Source organism: Lagopus muta, chromosome 11 (assembly GCF_023343835.1).
Source record: "Lagopus muta isolate bLagMut1 chromosome 11, bLagMut1 primary, whole genome shotgun sequence".
Lineage (NCBI taxonomy): Eukaryota > Metazoa > Chordata > Aves > Galliformes > Phasianidae > Lagopus > Lagopus muta.
In genome coordinates this window covers 9,313,226-9,331,664 of record NC_064443.1, presented here as the reverse complement: position 1 = coordinate 9,331,664, position 18,439 = coordinate 9,313,226, and the positions used below count along the sequence as shown (strand labels likewise).

General features: G+C 42.6%; 1 protein-coding gene across 2 annotated transcripts in view; it reads left to right on the top strand.

Moving 5' to 3' along the window:
- The window catches only part of EEFSEC (eukaryotic elongation factor, selenocysteine-tRNA specific), a 113,279-nt gene extending 108,718 nt beyond the window's left edge, over positions 1–4,561 (top strand). For both annotated transcript variants that reach the window (XM_048957074.1, XM_048957075.1), the window contains exon 7: positions 3,792–4,561. In XM_048957074.1, the coding sequence (XP_048813031.1) occupies positions 3,792–3,976 (185 nt within the window). In that variant the 3' untranslated portion in view covers positions 3,977–4,561. The remainder of the gene's footprint in view (positions 1–3,791) is intronic.
- The last annotated feature ends 13,878 nt before the right edge of the window (positions 4,562–18,439 follow it).

The window sequence follows — 18,439 nt, the reverse complement described above, 5'->3', positions numbered from 1 at the left end:
TGTTTGAATGTAAGATGCTGCTAATCATTAGGAACTTGCTTTTATTTGTAAAAACTGTTTAAAATATTGTCTTTATCTTTGATTTTTTTTGCATGTGGAATTGTTCTTAAACTTGGAAAACATTTTCCTGGTGTGGCATTGCTTTTCATTTGAGTTTTAAAAATGCACGTTTTGTGAATACCTCTGCTTAGAGTAATCTCTGAGACTGTGCTGAGACAAAGGATCAGAGTCTGTGCTCTTATTTAGTAATTATTACTAACAGTTAAAACGAAAAGCATGCAGCATTAAACTATTTTCCTGCCAGATGTTGTATCTAATGTGCGTTAGCTGATGCTATGAGTGTATTTTACATAAGACCTGGGCGCTTCTTGTTACAGACATGGTTATGATGGGTGGGAATGAATTTGCTAAGCTTTCAGATATTTTCTATGCCTCTGAGGACTGCCCATTAATAATATTAATATATAGGTATTTCCCACTGTTGTATGTGAGGCATTTCTTAGAACTTTGAAGCTGAAGTCTTTCTTAACACACGGGCCTTTTCAATTTAATCCATTAGCAACTTGGCAAAATAAAGTAATTGTCCAACAGAGGAAGAAAAAAAAATCTATTAACATTTGCTACGAATCCGAGTAGTACAGGCAGCACTTAATTAATGGAACAGATTTCTCACTATGTATTCAAGCTAACATAGCCATTGTTCAGCAGAGATTAGACCCTTAATGTAAGTAAGTTAAACTAGACCTCCATCTAAAAATATCCGTCATTTCAGCTATTAAAGGTCTGATGTCTTCTTTGGTGACAGATATATTTCCCTTCATTTCCTTGGTTTTGTGCAATGCAACGCGTGCATTGTGTGTAACGCGAGAGACGCGCGGAGGCAGATGAGCCCGCGATTACAGCGCCTGTCTGCCACTGCCTGCTCCTTTGTGCAGAGCCTCGCCAGCCCCGAGACCTCCTGGCACCGCGGCAGGAAAACAGAGAGCGCCGTTTGTTAGGGTAGGATGCCAGCCACCTAATCTGTTTGCAGAATGAGGGCCGTGGGATCTGATTAGGTAATTTAGATACCTTGTGAATTTAATAATACCTGAGCTGCCTTTGGCTGCCAGCCCGTAATTTCGCTCATAGGAACCACTGCGTTCTTCCATTTCTTTTGTAAACTTCTTGCCCAGAATATCGTATTCAAATCCATCTGGGTGTTAACAGCTGTAGGTGGGGTACTTTTACTTCCCTGCGCTTGGAAGTTGAGGTGATGGCTTGCAGGAGGTGAGATCACTTGGCTTCACGTGTTTTCCCCATTGCAGTTCCACACACAGCGTGTGCTGATCTTCTTGAAAATGGATTTATTTTTTTTTCCAGTGTGGGATTCCTCATTTATCCAATTGAGTGGCTGTGCTGAGCACTGGGATGCAGATGCCCAGCCGATGAGGGGGATCTCAGCAGCAGCAGGTACTCAGCTCCGTGCACCTGAAAGAGAAACCCCGGGCTGCTGTGTCAGTGTCTCACCTCCTCCCTTCCTCCCTCCTTTCCATCAGTTAGTGTTTTTGGAAATTAGTGTCGCAAAGCCCACTAACAAGAATAGAAGTGTTTTAGAATTTGTTTGCTTTAATTAATTTAAAGTGCCTCTCACTGAGAGGATTTAAACAGCTTTCTCACACAGCACTGTGCCAGTAACAGCAATGCAGCAATAACAAAACCCAGCAAGCAAAATGCAGTGTTTTTGTCCAGAAAACATTAATGGTCATCTTGGGAAAGTAGAGGAGATAACTGCTCAGGGACACTGCGTGAGGCTGGTCAAAGCAGTAGAAAATGTACCTGCAAAGAGACTGGGACAGTATGGGGCTGTTTTTGTTCTGTTTTGCTTAGTTTTGACTGTTGCCGTTTTTTCTAGCTGCACCCAAGGTGTTCTTTGAGCTTCTCAAATAGGAACTGTGTTGCTCTTCATTTAATGATAAATAATTTTGCGTAATGAAGATGGAGTGATGGGAAGGCTAATGATATTAATGGGATTTATATGAAAGCATCCAATTAAAAAAAATTGAAGCAGCTGCATCAAACATGACTATACAGTGTAATAAAACCAAATAATAAATGTGCTCAAGCCACATCATATTATCTAGTTTGATTAATTGAACCTTACACATGCAAAATGGTCATTATCAGACTTCTCAACCATCAGGGAAAAACCATCTCAATTATTTCCACAGTGAAACAATCATTGCTTTTTTGTGTACCATCTGAAAAGAGAAATCTGCTCTGACTTGGCTGCAGGGTACAAGACCCCACAGGACGATGTCAATTCTGCCTAATGTTGGCCTTCTGCAGCCTTAGTGTAAGACGTACTTTGAGTCACTTGCATTGTGTTGCTTTTCTTTTGTGCTGTCTGGTGGGGTTTTTGGGTCTTTTTTTGAGAGACTCTGCAGGTCCCCACGTGGCTGTGCTGCAGGGCTGCTCTCAGCAGCCGTGCTTATGAAATGCAAACGGGCAGCTCCCTGGTGGTGCTTCAGCACTTGCCTGCTTCCCACCTTCCCTCGGTGTGGGTGGGGATGCTGTTGGAGCAGTTAGCTGCTGCTCTGCAGGGCAAGTGCCCAGGCTGTGGAGCCGTGTGCCCGCAGCCAGCTGGAAGTGCTCTGCGTGTCTGGAGCAGAGCTGATCACCTGCGAGCGTAGACCTCCTGTCTCCAGCAAATCATAAGCATCTCGAGCTTTTTGTCAGGCTGTGATATGAGAATCCGCATCTGAATTTCAGTACGAGGGGAGAGAAACCGATTAAGTGTTTGAGATAAGGTTATGTGACACCGCGGGTTAAAAATACCTGAACTGAAGTTGGCCAGATGCCTGAAAACCACGTCTCGGTGTGCTCAGGTGGTGCTGAATGTGCTCCAAGGAGCGTGCTATCTTCTGCTTTAAAGAGGCAGTGCCTCAGGAGTGGTCTTTTAGGAGCTGCATCTCTTATTTTACAGTGTTTCTTCAGGTTCTTGCATCTCACTTTTCTTTAAAATGACACCATTGAGTGAAAAGATAATTTAAATCAACTCTATCCATTTGGGAGGGAAAAGACAAATGCTTGTTTGCACGTGAATATCTGGGGAAAGGCTTATTTTTGGAGTTCAGATCCTCAGAATCTTACACAGGTTAATTCTAGTTCCCTTAAGAAGTGAGCTGTAACCCTGAGCTGCACTTTAGGCCAAACTAGAAAGGAGAGCATCATTCATTAAAACCAACCAGATGGCAGGTCTGGGAAATAAACTCAAGATACTAAAGCACCTTTGTCTTACGGCTGTATTCTTCAGTAATTTAGCTGTTATTTTTCATTTGTGTTCTACATTTCTATAAATATTCTCAGTAATGAGAGGAAACTCTGGGAAATATGTGCAAGAAATAGGGAAAGTCTGCTGGGCTTACCTCAACCAAGTAAGTTATTCTGACCTGGTTATGTTTTGGTCTGTATTCAATATTTGAAGACCTTGGTCCAGTTTAGAGAGGCGTGTGTCAGGTTGTGGGTGTGAGAATGAGTGGGTCTGGGGGTGATAATGGAGGAGACTGCACTGGATTTGGGGTACTGCTGGTGTGAACTGTGTCTGAGCACCTCTCTTGTCACGTAACTTAGTGTAGTCCAGGAGCGTGATACAGAAATGTAACTTTCCTGATGTACCAGATGCATTTTTTCATATTTTCCTTGGTTGATTTCAGAAGTGAAGTTGCCTGTTCATTTTTTCCGGACACGCTGCAATGTGTAGTTAAGCTCTTTGGTCATGTATGTTCTTGTTTGTTTGTGTTGTTTTTTAACAGGTGGGCTGAAGCCAGAAACCAAGATGCTTCTCAGTGCTGCCTCCAAGAAAAAATCTAAGGCAGGGAAGGGGGATGCAAACAAAGAGGATGAAAGCAGCAAGAATGATTCGGCTCAACCTGTTACCATCACTCTTCTTTTTAAAAGATATGTCTTTGACACACAGAAGAAAATGATTCAATCCTGAGAAAGCAATGAAGCCTCTGAGCCCACCAGAAAGACCAGGCTCTGGAATGAATTCAGATGGAATGTGTTGCTTGCCTGAGTGCATTAGACCTGTTCCTTCCTTGCAGAGCTTGGAAGCTCCTGCTGATTCTGCGTCCGCTTCTGAAATGCCTGCGATCTGGTTTTATTCAGTTAAGATGGACTTATCTTGTCATCTTAGTGATGTGAACCTTTATGGCCTCCTGAAGGATGCCACCTGTCAAATGGCAGCGTTGGGGCGTGCATTCTCATAGCAGTGCTTTTCTGCTGAATTGTTTCAAGGTTTCACGTAATCTGAAAGTTTGCCACCACTATTGATCTAAATGCAGTCAAGATGTAAATTTCATGCAACTCACAAAGTGAAGCTGATTTGCCTAGGTTTTCTTCCCCAAGTGAAGCGAGGGACAAAAAGCGCGTGATACAATAGGTGGAACCTAGAATGGATATTTCAGATGCCTTCAGCTGCAACTATGTAAGATGTTATCTGAGAGTTGGTATGGATCTTTGTTACAGATGATTTCTATCTAGAAATGTTTTTCGTATTAAACATAATGATGTGTATAACTGAGAGTCTTAATTGTTCTGTCTGCTGTTCCAAAGGCCTCAGAACCTATTTTTGGTGACTTTTTATATAGCTTTTTTGAATCTCCTGCTGGTTCTGTGCTGAATCCTCTTCCGGAATTGTTTTCTTTTTTTGTAACCAAAATGCCTTATGTGTTTCAAAGAAAAAGTTGCCTCTGGAAATAGTCAGGGACTTTCTTTCATTGAAATAATGATAGAAGATTGCAGCATAAACCTTGTAAAATGAATATCTCCAAGATGATTTAGAAACCATTAGTTGTTTAATTGGGATTTCGTGGCTGCTTTGGTTTTACCTCTCAATTTCATGTCCTAGGCTCACATGGAGGAGAGCACTGGTGGTATCCCTTCTTTGTTATTTACAAAGCACAGAGCACCATAATGTAAAAACTAACAATAATTCCACAGAGATGGACATCTTGAACAGAAATTGGACTCTAGGCCTGGCAGCATGGAAGCTAATAGTTCCTGTATGTTGAACAAAATGAGTACTTGTTGGTGTTAAATAGCAGCCTGTGGCCACCTTCAGTGGAGCCAGCCATGGCGATAATGTGAGTTAGATGTACATGGAACAAAGTAATGGTAATAGATCATTTTGCTTATTTATCAGTGTTGTTAATCAAATACCCATTGTTGGGCGTGAATCCATTTTACTAACATAATCCTATTTTTCCCCTTTTTTCATTTTCTTTTAATATCCAGGTAACCAAAGTGGCCGCATGGCAAAAATCTCAGCTATTGTGAGGAGGTGTTTACGACTGGATAGCATTGAAACAGGGCAAGTCAGGTGTTCAAACTAGGTTGATGGTGCCCCTTTAAATCAGAACAGAATTAGTGCTTTGTGGAATAATCCCAAACAGTTTCTGCTGAGTGAGTGAGTCCCAGCAAAGCTTTAGCACATCCCATAAGATTATGGGGTATGCTTTCAGTGTGATCCCAGAGGAATTAGGCAGACAACTTCAGCTATGGCTTAACGTGGCTTGTGCTGCCAGCCTTGCTGGAAAATGTGTCCTTCTATAATGAAAAAAAAAATGCATTTCACACCCCTGTCACCTCTCCTTCCCTATTTCTCTTCTTTTCCCAGACACCCCTAAAGGCAGTCTTTGGAAAGAATATTTTTTGTTATCTTTCTATTTAAGCCTTTATCAAATCCTGTTTTGTACCCTGCACTGTTGCTTCTGCTTAAGATACTGCAGTGATGGAAGCTAGAGAAACAGATGACATAGAAGGGATGCCATTATTACCATACTGTGTTAGCCTAAGAATTACTGGTATCAGAAAACCTCTCTCATTTAATATATATATATATTTTAAAGTGAATTATTTGGGAATTTGTTTTTATCTGCATAGATTAACGTCCTTGCCAAATTTTAAATGGGTAAATAAATTCTTCTAGCTCTGCTTAGAGTTTTGGAAAGAAAAGGATGCACATCCTGAAAATTATCCTGCTGTAGGATGTTGTTGGCTGCTCCACAGTTGCTGGTCTTGCCTTACAAATGAAAAAGACAAAGACCTGTAAGAGTGTTACTGAATAGATCTGGAGAGGAGGCCTGATGTCAGTGTTACAGTGGCACATGTATTTTTAGAAGGTGTTATCTGATTGTTTTCCCTCTCTACTGCTGACTGCCCATAGCAGCCTCAGTGAGTCAATCGTTATGGAACTCAATGTGTTTGAAAACTCTTTAGCGCTGCATACTGACAGCTCTGCAGCTCTCTGCTTGGCTCCTCACCAGTCATCTGGTGTGGAGTGTCCCACAGTTTGTTTGCTTGGGGCACTCCAAGGGAGACAGCAACAACAGCTTTTGCAGAGCTGTACCTCCATCCCTTTCTCCAGCCTTCTGTAATGGGTGTTTTTTTAATCTATATCCCCACCTTTTTTGTCATCTTCAGTCTAGAACGCTAACTTGGCATCATTGTTCCATCCCCTCAGTCCAAGATCTGCCTTCCTCCCCAGTGCTCCTATTTCCAAGCATTTTGCTTCTCCTGCTTCTGCCTCTGGAGAAGAAGACAGAAACCCAGGCAGCATACGTGCCATATAAACCTCATGTGAGTGCCTTCACCTGCCACCATTTTCTGCCCTGGTGCTTTGTAATCTTCTGCATAAAGCCCCTCATTTTGCTCCCCCAGCAGAGATCTGTGTAGGATGGAGTGCTGCAGAGGTTATCTGGTGGAGGCTGTTTTTTTTCCCCCAATTTTAATTCTAAAAGAACTTACATGTGCCTAAGAACTTTGATTATAATGTGCTGTTACTGCAGATCTCTGGCTGCTGTCCTGAGGCTGTTGGATACACACTCGAAAAAGGGTGAAATGGTGGAACAAAATGATTATGGGAAAATCAAAGCTTTTAAAGACATTTGTAGGATGAACAGATGTTCAAACATTCTTTTATTTGGTTTCCAGACAGACGTAGAGAGTTACCTTTCATCCTCGTAATCAGTACATTATGCTGTAATTTGTAAAAATGGCATTAAAAAAATATTAACAGGGTCATATTGTGATCTACTGACACTGTGTCATTAAGCCGTGAAGTTAAGAATGGCAAATGGAACAGGGGTTAAATGTTGCAGAATGTACCGTGTTGTCAGGCTGCATTACAATGAACCCAAAATGGAATAAAGATGTAAGGAGGCTATTTTTTTCATTCTACGAAGGTTGTCAGTGTTGCAAAATTAGAAATTATGGTGGTTGTGCAGATGTTCAGTGAGTAATACGTCTGTGGGTTGTGGGGAGAGTAGCAGTGAGAGAAGCTTTGTTTTTCCAAGCCTGTTTTCTGCTTTTCCTCAGGATTCCTTTTGGTCCTGCAGCTTGCCTTGTGATCCTGCCAGAGGTCTCGAGCTGTGAGGGTCAGAGTGTGCAATCGTGGTGGCAGGGATTCAGTAGGTGGCATCCTTTGCTTGTGATCAGAACTGAATCTCCCCACCAAGAAACAGGGGTTGCGCTGCCATTGATAATGAAGATTTCAGATTAAAACTTGCAACCCACCTCTCAAAGAACAGTTTCTACTAAGAGCTGCAGGGCGTGCAATTACTAGGGTAGAGCCATTAAATGGTTTGTGCCTCTTCTCCTAGCTTCCTGCCACGTGTGGCAATTTATTGCAATGCCTGACCATGAAAGCAACAAGCCCCTCTGGCAGAATCGTTGGGGTGCATGCAGCAGGCGTTTGGGTGCTGAGCAGCCGCAGGGAGGCAGAGCAGGAGGAGATGCTGGGTCCTCGAGTAGCCATGTTTTACCCCAGGACTGGCTGCATTTCACTGCTGGGAGAGCAGGCTGTGTAGTTAGATTTGTAAGGAGCTCTGAGATCTTGTGAAAAGAAGGGTGAAAGGCAGCAGAGGGAGTAATAGTTACTAGCAGTTCTTAAAACCTTTGGCATTTTCCTTTTAGATACAATCCCCAATGAGCTGAAGAGCTTTTTATTTACTAACACAGAAGTTTTTAACCAACTTATTAACTGAGTACATAAACAGAATAATTTGAAAATAAAGCCTGGCATAGGGAGCTCGCCTGCTGAGAGGGGAGCGGGGAGAGAACTGCAGGATTACATGCTGGTGAAGCCAGTCTAGATGATGGGTGTCCAGAAGGAATTCAAGGGTTTGGGAGGTTGGATTTAAGCAAGGTATTGAAGAAAGGAGAGCAGTCTTCTGGGCATTCCCACAAACTGTCCTACTGTTCTGCACAAAAATAGGCTAAAGGCGTTTGAATAGGATTGCAGCTTCACTGCAAACACTGTGTATGAAGAGAGTGTGAGTATGGTGGTTTCACTTGTTTCTTGTTGCCAGTACCAAAATAGGGCCTGTCCCACATCTGCTGTGCATGCAGAGCTGTTTTTATTTCCAGTTGTTGGTGGACTTAGACTTTGGGATAGAATGTGTTTTCCATTTCTCAGTGTTACAGTTCTTTTATTGTTGTGCGAATGAATGCTTTTCCAGGATCAAGAATGAAACCTTGGTTTCCCCCCATTAAGATGACTGCTGTTTGTCAAAGATGAACGCTTAAAGGGATCTCTTTGTCTCAGACTGCTGCACATTTCCACTGTATTTACTTTTTTTTTAATTTTTTTATTTTTTTTTGTAATGAAAGACCAGAGAGGGACTCCCATCTCTTTCTGAAGGTTATGCTCAGGATCAGCTTTGAAAAGAGCTCATCAGACATCATCAGAAAAAAGCAGCAGGATCTTGCTAAATCTCAGTCCTGTCCTGCTCTCTCTCAACAATCTCACACTCTCTTGCCTGTTGAGGTCTTGCTCAGTCCTGTATCTGTTGCAATTTCTTAACCAAAAGATAATTTGAGGTCTGGCTTGCAAGCTTCAGAACAAACCTGGTAGTGACTGAGGTACCCACAAGCAATATTTTGTTGGCATTTTGGCTGAACTGCTGTGATTATTCATAATCCCTTAAGAAATCTGTCTGTCCATCAGCTCTAGAAGGTTCTGTTTCGATCAATTTCTTCTCCTTTTCTTTGACTGAAAGTCCTGCAGTTGTTTTCTTGCTTTGGTTGCTCATTCCTAGATTTCTCAAGGGCCTCACTCACATCAATCAGATTCCATCTTCCTTGGACTGCAAAATTGCTTTTATTAGGCTCTATATAGCCCTCATGCAGACGTGTAGGAACCAGTTCTTTTATACTACTTTTCTGTGAAAACTGATGTTTTAGTGCCCCGAACTTCAGCCTGACAATTAGGAGTAATCCGTGTCCTCACAGTGAATTCATTCCCAGAATAGCATTCCATAAGGACGCGCTGAAACTTAGACCCCATATGGTGTTTTTGCAGAAATTTCTTCATTTTAAGCAGAACAAGCAATTTATCATTTAGTTTTTCTTAGATTTGATTACAGAGAAGCTTAAGCTGGACTCTGTACCCTCCATGTGAAAATACTGTAGTGTTACCTGGTAAGACCAAGGTCTTTTAGAAGCTCTCCCAAACAATGTCAGATTACTCAAAGATTATCCACATTGGTGCCCACCTGCTTGTTTAGCAAATGTTGCATGTCTCAGGTTGCTAAAATGGGCAGAAGGGCGTTTTGCTTGAAATACTAATACTAATAAGATCTGTGAGAGAGCAACAGAGACCACCTTCAATTTGTGGATAAGGCTTTGCTAATTTGCAACATTAGTTTTGGTGGTTAGTGTTTTTTTTCCCCCCCTTTAATTAGAAATTTTAATTACTGCATGCTGTGTATTAAGATGTTAAAGCTTTGAGTGGCAGTTTGGAATTGCAGAAGGATCAGCTGTCTCTGTAGGGCTGTAGCACAGCAGGGATTAGCTTGCACCCTTCTGCCTGCAGGTGTGTTTTGTTTCTTGAGTCAAATCATCAGAAAATGTTCTTCACTCTGTAGCCTTTGTTTTCCTGATCAGGTCTTGTCCATTCCAAGGGACTCGAGTTTAGAGGAGATTTAGAGATTCACTGATTGTATATAAGGTGAAAAGAAAGTCTCAAATCTGAATGACAAATAGATGAATTGTTGGACTTTCACTGTGGCACTGGATCAGCCTTGCCCATTTCTTTGCTTGCTGCCTGTGTAGGGAGGATTCCCTGTCTGTGTCTTTGGAAATCAGTTATTATGTCTGCAGATCTGCAGCTCTCATTTTCAGTCCTGCCCAGTAGTGTAGAAGAGAGATGCCTAAAGAGTTTTTACCATCTTTGATCTGCTAATGTCAGCTGTCTAACACATCATGCACAGCGCACTGCTGAACACGAGGGAGCCTTGAGGGCAGATGTGCTTTGTGTTCTTCAAGCTCCCTTCATTTTTCTCTCTCTTGCTTTAAAGCAGATTCATAGGAAGATAGGGGCAGATTCTAAAGCATCACATCTTAGAAAGTACAAAAACTTCTGCCATGGGTAATTATGAAATAACCTACTTGTAAGGGAGCTGTTTGCCCAGACTCTCCTACTTGGTGGGCATCTCATGTCCTTTAAGCCTGGCGATTCGCATGTTTGCTCTGTGAAATGTAAGTGTGGGTTTCTCTGCTGTGCAGACAAATAACCAATCATTTAAAAAATTGTTGAAACGCGTTTTCCAGCTATCTTGTGACACTCTAATCCTCAAGCTAATTATGAACCTGCAATTTTAATTTGCTGTTTTCAGTTAATTTTATGTTCTGTTGGAACAGAAGTATGTGATTTTCATTCCTTTCTGCTGGCATGTTTACCTTTTCCAAATCTCATCTCACTCATCTGTCTTCAGAAGTGCAAATCTTTGCAGCTTCTGTTGGTATAGAAAGCTATTCGTGCTTCAACTGGATTTATCAAATCAATGTGCTCTTCAGAATGAAGATTGATCAGTGGCATTTTAATAATTTCAGTAATATCTGTCTCTTTTCTAAAGCATCTTAATTCCTGCATCCCCCAGAGTCCTGCTGTGAGAGACCATGTTCTATTAAGCTGTTCACAGTGATGCCCAGATCTTTTATCTCAGATGCTTGTGTAAATGTATCGGTGTCGTTCCATTTTTTCTTTCTTTGTGGTTACTTTTCACTTGTCAATACTCCATTTCAGCCCAGGTTTTGGTGGTACTTAAATTCTTCCTCCTTTTCCTCCCTGCTGAATTAGCTGTGGGCTCTTTGCAAATCTCACTAAGATGTTGTTCTTTCCTTTTTGTGCAAGGTCATTGAAGTTAAGCAACTGTGAGGTTAGTGTGGAGGTTATTCTTTCATTAGGTTAAAGCCTGACTTCTATTTCTATCCTTTTACTGATTTATAACGCAGAATCATTAAGATCGGAAAAGGCCTCTAAGATCATGGATTCCAACCATCCACCCACCGCTGATATTGCTCAGTGACCACGTCCCTCAGTGCCACATCTCCATGGCCCTGGGGCACCTCCAGGGACAGTGACTCCAGCACTCCCTGGGCAGCGAGTGCCAGTGCATCACCACTCTTTCTGAGAAGGGATGTTTCCTAATTTCCAACCTGAACCCTCCCTGGTGCTACTTAGAGCCATCACCTCTTGTCCTGTCGCTGTTACGTGGGAGAAGAGAATGGTCAACTTCTCATCCTGAGCTACTGGATTTTCTTCTTGACGTCTTGCAGAGATCTGGAGGTGCCCAATTTTTCTTTGCATTTTTGGTACTGTATCTCACTCAGCCTGGTTTTGATTTTTGTGTTACTATTTTACCTGGTGCAGAACTAAGCTCATCAGTCTGTAATCCCAGGAGAATTTATAACCTGAGCTTTAAAGAGAGTAGTGATGTTTGGTAGCTGACTATAGTGTAGGTAGGTGTTTCTATTAGCATGTGACTGTCTTAGTAGTTTAATCAGTAGTGCAGCTAAGTATTGCAACAGTTGTCTTATGATTGTCCAGTTCCTTAGTGGACCATTTTTATGCCAATTGGTAGAAGTGTGTATCCAGCCTGCTTTTAAAACAAACAGAAACCACTAAAGAGGAAAAAGAATCTTAAAATAGTTTTGAATTGTGCTCCTTTCTGTTTGCTGTACGTTGCTACATGAACCTGAATCAGCACTTGGTAATTAGTGGATAGTGGTCTGCTTTGAACAGAGCAGTGCTAGCCCTCAGATAGCTGGCCCAGGCATCATCACAAATTCTTGTGTTCTTCACCTGGTTGTGAAAGCAGCTTCTGTTTTGTGCTTTGAAAACTGAAGGGCTCTCATTGTTTGTCTGAACTTGAAGCTAGTCAGAAAGAAAAGTGGAATGAGTTTTTGCTGGAAAGACTTCTGTAGGTACCATGTGGAATGAGCCAGGCAGCTTAACACAGCCAGCACTCCCTCCTGCATCAGGCTCCAGGCCTCTGCCCCATGCAGCATTTCAGTGCCTAAAAAAGGAATACCGGGAGAGGCTTTTCACCAAGTAGAAAATGAGCAGTGGTGTAGAAAATATGCCGTGATTGAAAAAAGGCTGATTTAATTAAATGTTTATGGCTGGGACACTGATGTAAACAGCCTGTGGCTCCTTGCTTGCAAATTAGGTGTGTCTTTATAGCTAATCTAGCTGTTTGTGCATGCAGGATCAAAGTTTCTAATCACTCTGAACTCAAAATACCGAATCCAGGTAAGCAACTGTGCACTATGAGGGAGGAGAAAATCATCACTTAACTGCAGGTGTGCAGCCTTTCCTAGAGGGATGGGGAGCAGCAGCACACAGTGAGTGCAGTTAGTGCAGCAGTCAGTGCAGTGCTGCCTGAGCCGTCCTGACGTGTGGCTTTGTGTGAAGTGGGAACTCCATTTTTTGGTCACTGGAATCTTAAGGCTTTGTCACATCAACTTAGAGTGCAGTAATGTTCAAAAGGGAAAAGGTTATCTTAAAAAAAAAAAAAAACCCACAAACAAAAAAACCCCGAAACTCTATGTTGTGAGGGGATTGTGTCTGATTTAGGATCAATATAAAAAAATTTAAGAAAGATCCTCTTGTTTTATCTGCTAGTAAAGATCTCTTCTGAATCTGTCACTGATAAGTATCTCTTTGTGCCTTTACAGTACAGAGTTGTCATACATTGGATATATAGAATGACAGGGCTGTCACTGCTTGAAGCGAATCCAAAGGCTGTCCTGTTCTCACTCATGAGTACTGGCTGAAGGCAGCAGGATTTTAACTTTGGCTTTGCCTCAGGCCATCTTCCAGTTTCAGCTTCCCTGTCTGCTGGTTTTGCAGAGTCAGGGTGATGTCACTGTGGTGATGCCACTTCATAGGTCTGTTGCATGAGTTTGTTTTTCCATTCTGCACTTACACATTTCTGTGTAATGTATTACTGTGTCCTCTCTTAAATAGCCTCCAATTTTTTCAGGCTACTCACCCAATTTGTCAGGATGACTTAAATCCCAATCCTTTCCCCTAGCATACTCATTAACACCTGATCTAGCCAGTCATCGAGATCATTAATGAAAGTACTGAATGAGATTAGCTTGAAGACAGACCTCTGTGAACCAGGCTTCTAATATATCCTCCCAGACAGCATGCTGGTGATAACTACTCTCCCTAAAGTGCCACGTTCAAGCTGTCAAAAGTTCTGTACTGACCTGCAAGAATGCCTTCACTGCGTTGACTCCTGTGCTAACGCACAACCCCAAATCTGAGGTGTCCTCAGACACCCAGGTGTACAGTGTCCAAGCCCAGCCTGGGTCCAGCCTTGCAGCTTTTCTCTTTCTTGTTAATCACAGCAAACTGTGGCTGAGAAGCTGCAAAATTTGCAGATGAATTGAACAATAGTTTGGTGACGAGGATGAATCCTATGAAAGGATCTTTTTCCTGTAGAAATTAATAGGGGATTTCACTTTAGGTGGGTGTTCTCAATCACATGATATTACCAGGTGCAATTAAAATGTTTTTTCTTAATATTTAATAATCAAAGAAGACCTTTAATAAGTTTTCCCTCCTTTTCTGGCCTTGTAATATGCACACAATAATCAGTTAATGTCACGAGGAGTAATTGGATTTCAGGCCATCTGAGTACATAGATATTAGGACACCTTCTGCACCTTTGCATGCAACAAATGAGTTACGATGAAGAGCAGCCCAGCTTCACCCGTGTGCAGTGTGAGGCAAACAGTTCCTGGCAGAATGTGTTTGCTATGGCCTGAGCTTTGGGAAATGCTCTTTCACTCCATCAGCCTTGCTGCACTTGCTTGTTTTTTTCCCCTACGAACTGAAAAAGAAGAGGGAAATGTATCTTTGCAACCACGCAAGCAAGAATTAGCCCAACTGTATTTTACAGGTAAACTAACAAATAAGAGGAATCTGAGCAGCCCCAGGGAGCTGAATTTGTTTGCTACTGGGCTGTTCTATCTGCAGCTGGCATCGGCGGAAACCTGAGTGCTCCATTAAAAGTCGACAACCTCTGTTCACTGGGGCACGGGACAAACAGAGCCAGCCTGTTCTGCAGACAGACTGACGGCCTTCTACACCCCCCCACACCCAGCTGGTGATGGGAAATGGTGGGACTGAAACAAAAAGCTTGAAACTAGGACTCTGTACTCTTACCCTGTGGCCATTGTACCAAGGAGGAGTAGTGACACAAGGTTGGTTTTCAGTGGCAATGTGGGAATCACGCAGAGTACAAGTGAGGACTGGGGCTCATCTGCAGGTCTTAAAAGGAATGGAGAATACACAGTGCTGATGTGATGATCACCCCACGTAGTGAACTCAGAGGTGCACATCTGAAACATCAGGGATTGCATGAGATCACTCGAAGACAGTGGGAACAATTTGATAAAGCATCCACCTTTCAACCATGTCTATTGGTTAATGCCTTAGGCAACCACATACTCCTCTCCAGGCCTGTGTCCTACTCCTTGCAGTAAGCAGGGCTGGCTAAAACGATGCGTGGATGCTCTTGCTGCTCACCAAGCAGAAAACTGGAGCGTGTGTGTCTGTGTCTCTGTGGTAGAACAGGATTAAATTGCAGCTCAAACACTTGGCAATAGTGATAATTGACTTGCAAATGCATTGCTATTTTTGTTTTGTTTTTTGAAGAGACAACATTTCAGCTAAAGGACAGTGTGGAAATGCACAGGAAGTACACTGAGCTTCGATGGTATCGCATTGTGAAGGGAAATGGATGGTGCTAACCCAGACACAAGGGAAGTGGTCTTTCCACTCTGAGTTTGCAGATATTTGAATGGTAGGTTCATCAGTTTCCCTGCGCCTGTGCATGTGTCTTTACCTTGTCCTTGCTGCTGTCTGTCCTGTGCTCCATCTCCTGTTTGCATCCACAGAGCTCTTTGGTGCAGTGCTGCACTGCGTAGCTGTGTGAGTGGCACTAGTGATCTACAGAAGAGTTCTTCGTTGCACTATATGGACATGCCCAGAATTAGGATGTTTTCCCCAGAACTGCAGGGGTTGGGCCTCCTATTTCTTGGGCGTTCCCTGATGCCAGGATAATTATCTATAAACCTGTTGAACACAATGAATGCTGGCATCCCCACAGAGGAGTTAGGAGGGAAGAAGGGCTTGGAAGGGTAGCACACGAGCACAGACCATTAAATGTATTTGGATGTTGTGTTTTGGTTATATAATAGTGTTTGAAACCTAAGGACAATCCTCAGCAAAAACAGGGCAAGGATGATTCCACAAAAAGAAATATCCTTAGCTTGCAGCTTGTGACCCTGACCTTTGTGTCAATTTGTCCATGGTGTTGCACTGCACAGGAATAATCCAAAGCAGTTGTGTGTTGAATGGAGCTGCACAAGATCAAGCTAGAAGGGATTTGTGGTTGTGCTGTACTGGTATGTATTGGTTAATGAAGAAGTCCTGAAATTTTCGCTTCTCCCCTGGATTTTCTGGCTCACCTGAGGTATGAGGGGATGCTTGAGCTCTTACCTTTTTCATGGAAGTTTCTAGACTCTGCATGAAGACTATAAATTAAGGTTTGGGGTGGTGGAGTGGGTGGCAAGAATAGGGTACAGCAAAACCATGCAGGTGCTTTTGTTGGTTCGTAATTAGCTTTTAAGCCATCTCTCTGCACAACGCATAGGTCCAATTCTACTGCATGGCCTTGTGGATTCTGAGACATCAGAGGCATTGGGGTGGGGAAGAAGCCCAATGACCTCAGTGTTAGCAAGGGCAGGCAGTTGTCTTTCAGGCATGCATGTTGAATGCTGTCTGTTGGGTAAGTGGATGTCTTGTCTTTATGGTCTGAGCTTCGACTGTTTGTCTGGTCTGAAAATGACAGACACCAAGTTGCAGTGGGTGCCTCATGGTACCAGGAGAGACAGCTGGACTTGCTGTTGAACTCGATGGTCCTTTGTAGGTCCCTTCCAACTGAGTTACACTGTTCTGACACTGCTTGTCTTTGAGAGTTCTAGAAGATGTGTTTGGTTTGCTCTGTTCTCTGCCTCCTGTTTCATGATCAATTCTCTTTCTCCCATCACTGTTTTCTCTGACATTCTTCAAGAGGTTTTGTGTCTTACGGTGCACAAAGAGCAGAGTTGGAGGCGGAAGCAATGCAAAACTCAGATATGTCCCCATCTCTCTTCAATCTGTTTATCTTCCGCAAAGGCCAGATAGTGAATGACATTCATATAAACAGAGGGTAAAAGACCTGATGTGCACGGTTCAAACATCCTGTCATGATCTGGGCACATGTACTGGGTTGAAAAATAAACACCTAACATGTATAAACATCTGATGTGCACTCCTGGTTAAATTTCATGTCCCCATGCTGTAATTTTCTTTTAAGACTTGCAATTTATTCCTCTATTTCTCCACCATCCATAAAATGTAACCTGTTTTTATTTCTACTTTGCGATGCTGCTTGTGGCTTGGTTTCTGCTATAGACAAATTTGCCTGAATGCAAGTTTTTGTGATGTAACAAAGACTATTTTAGGGAAATACTTTGCTTTTCTCTTTCTAGCTGTGACTCAATGAAACTTTTTACACAATTTAACTTTGTACAGCCTCTCCTATTCAATACAGTTGAGAGAAAGGACAGTGCTTTAGAGAGCCAGGTAGGAAGGACCAGGCTATCATTTGAGTTTTACAATCTCTGTTCTTGGAAAGTTTTTGAAGACCCAACTGGACAAAGTCATAAGCTACCTGGTCCAGGCTAAGTGTTGACCTTGGTTTCAGCAAAGCTGGCACTAGATGGTCTTCCTGTGACTTCTCCAACCAAAGTGCTTCCAGGAGTTGGTGTTAGATTTGTGCAGCCATAGTTAAGATCAGATGTTGTCACGCTGGAATTGGTGTAGCCTGGAAGAAAAGCAGCAGCTGTCGGTGTTCCCTGGGAGCTGTTCAGCTTTGTACTTGGTCTCTCACTCTTGTCAGAAAGCAGCTGGGTGTGGGGGCTTTCACAACACATCATGTTGCTCCTTAAAGGAGCTTGGAAGCAGACCTGTTAATGAAAATCCATCTGTGTAACTCTCAGGCTCTGCAAAAGGAAGGACTGAAAGTTCTGTTTTCTTGGGAAAAAGTGGTATGAACCTAAATAATAGATGTGCATGCATGGAAGTAATGCACTGACCAATAGTATGGAAAGCCAAGATGGTGCTCCAGCATGAGAGATAATTTCTCTTGCTGTCTTGTCTGCAGTAGGCTAAGCAGTAAAAGTTTTGACCTGAAGGCCAGTCAGTGACCACATGTGGTGGTCTCACACGCTCACCTCATTTTGGTAGAGGAATATGACAGCATCCCAGAGCCACGTTTCCAGAAAGAACTCCATTTCAGGGCAAGGGGAAATATGCTCACCCACATTACTCTCAAGGTGCAACACATGTGGCAAAGTCCCTCAAACCTTTTGCTTTCTCCTACCACTGGGGGAGCAAATGGCAAGCCTGTTTCAGGAGGTGCTGATGTTAGAGGGGATAAGGCTTTGAGCCTGAAGATCTGTACTGACAACCATTTTAGCTTGTAGAAAAGCCTGGTAAAATCTCTACTAGGGGCTGACATGCACAGTTGCCAGTTATGTCCATGAGAAGAAGTTTGTTTTTACTACGAGACGCATTGTGCGTGCTGTTCAGCCCTCGCTGTCTCTTTGCCCTCCTGCTATCCTCAACTCTTTTCTGGAGACTTAGATTTATCGCTCTTGGATCGTCTGCCTTGTTCTGGCTTTTAAAAATAAAAGCTTTTCAGAGGGCCTTTGGAACTGGCGATGTTATTTTTGGCTTAGGGTCTTAGTCACAGTCGCTGCAGAATTAAAACTTCTAATTAGAAAGCCAAAAAAAATGCAAAGAGAGGAGAAAGTGTTGCTGCAGAATTAAGGTGGATATTTTAATTGCCCTGATGACATGCAATTCAGGTCCATTGTAGGATTTGCTCTGCTGCAGAAGATCAATATAGATATGCTTTCCATATGTAATCTAGAACCTTTTAATTTCAAAACCTCAAGCTAGCATCTCTGCCAAGATGCTTGGATACTGCCTCAGTCGATGCAAACATCCTAATAAGAACCATTTAAGATTTACACAGTTGATGTGAAAAGAACA